At 61.1% G+C, this 288-nt stretch overlaps 1 protein-coding gene across 1 annotated transcript in view; it reads left to right on the top strand.

Moving 5' to 3' along the window:
- AP1B1 (adaptor-related protein complex 1, beta 1 subunit) overlaps positions 1 to 288 on the top strand; it is a 16,251-nt gene that overhangs the window by 13,720 nt on the left and 2,243 nt on the right. The window contains exon 14 of the mRNA XM_010015676.1: positions 120 to 140. Coding sequence (XP_010013978.1) covers positions 120 to 140 — 21 coding nt within the window. The remainder of the gene's footprint in view (positions 1 to 119; positions 141 to 288) is intronic.

The following is a 288-nucleotide window of genomic DNA, read 5'->3' as shown; positions in this document are numbered from 1 at the left end:
ACTAACCTCTCTTCCCTCCTCCCCTTCTCTCTGTCTCTCTCTGGTTTTGTCTCCTCTCTCCTGGCTTGTCTCTGCATGTGGCTGGCTCTTCTCTGCGCCTTCCCTGCTTCTGCTTGGAGATGGGGGACGAGTCGGAAGGGGTATGGATCAGCCCTTGTCTTGGCCCTCTCCACCACGTGTAGCCCCCACCCTGCTGCCCCTGCTCCCCTCATGCAGCCCGAGCCCTCCTCTTCCATGTCCCAATGCCACCTCACCTCTCTCTGGGGACAGCCAGGCCCCCAGACTGGT

Source organism: Nestor notabilis, unplaced genomic scaffold (genome assembly GCF_000696875.1).
Source record: "Nestor notabilis isolate BGI_N333 unplaced genomic scaffold, ASM69687v1 scaffold20365, whole genome shotgun sequence".
NCBI classification, from domain to species: Eukaryota; Metazoa; Chordata; class Aves; order Psittaciformes; family Psittacidae; genus Nestor; species Nestor notabilis.
This window is presented reverse-complemented; position numbering and strand designations above follow the sequence as displayed.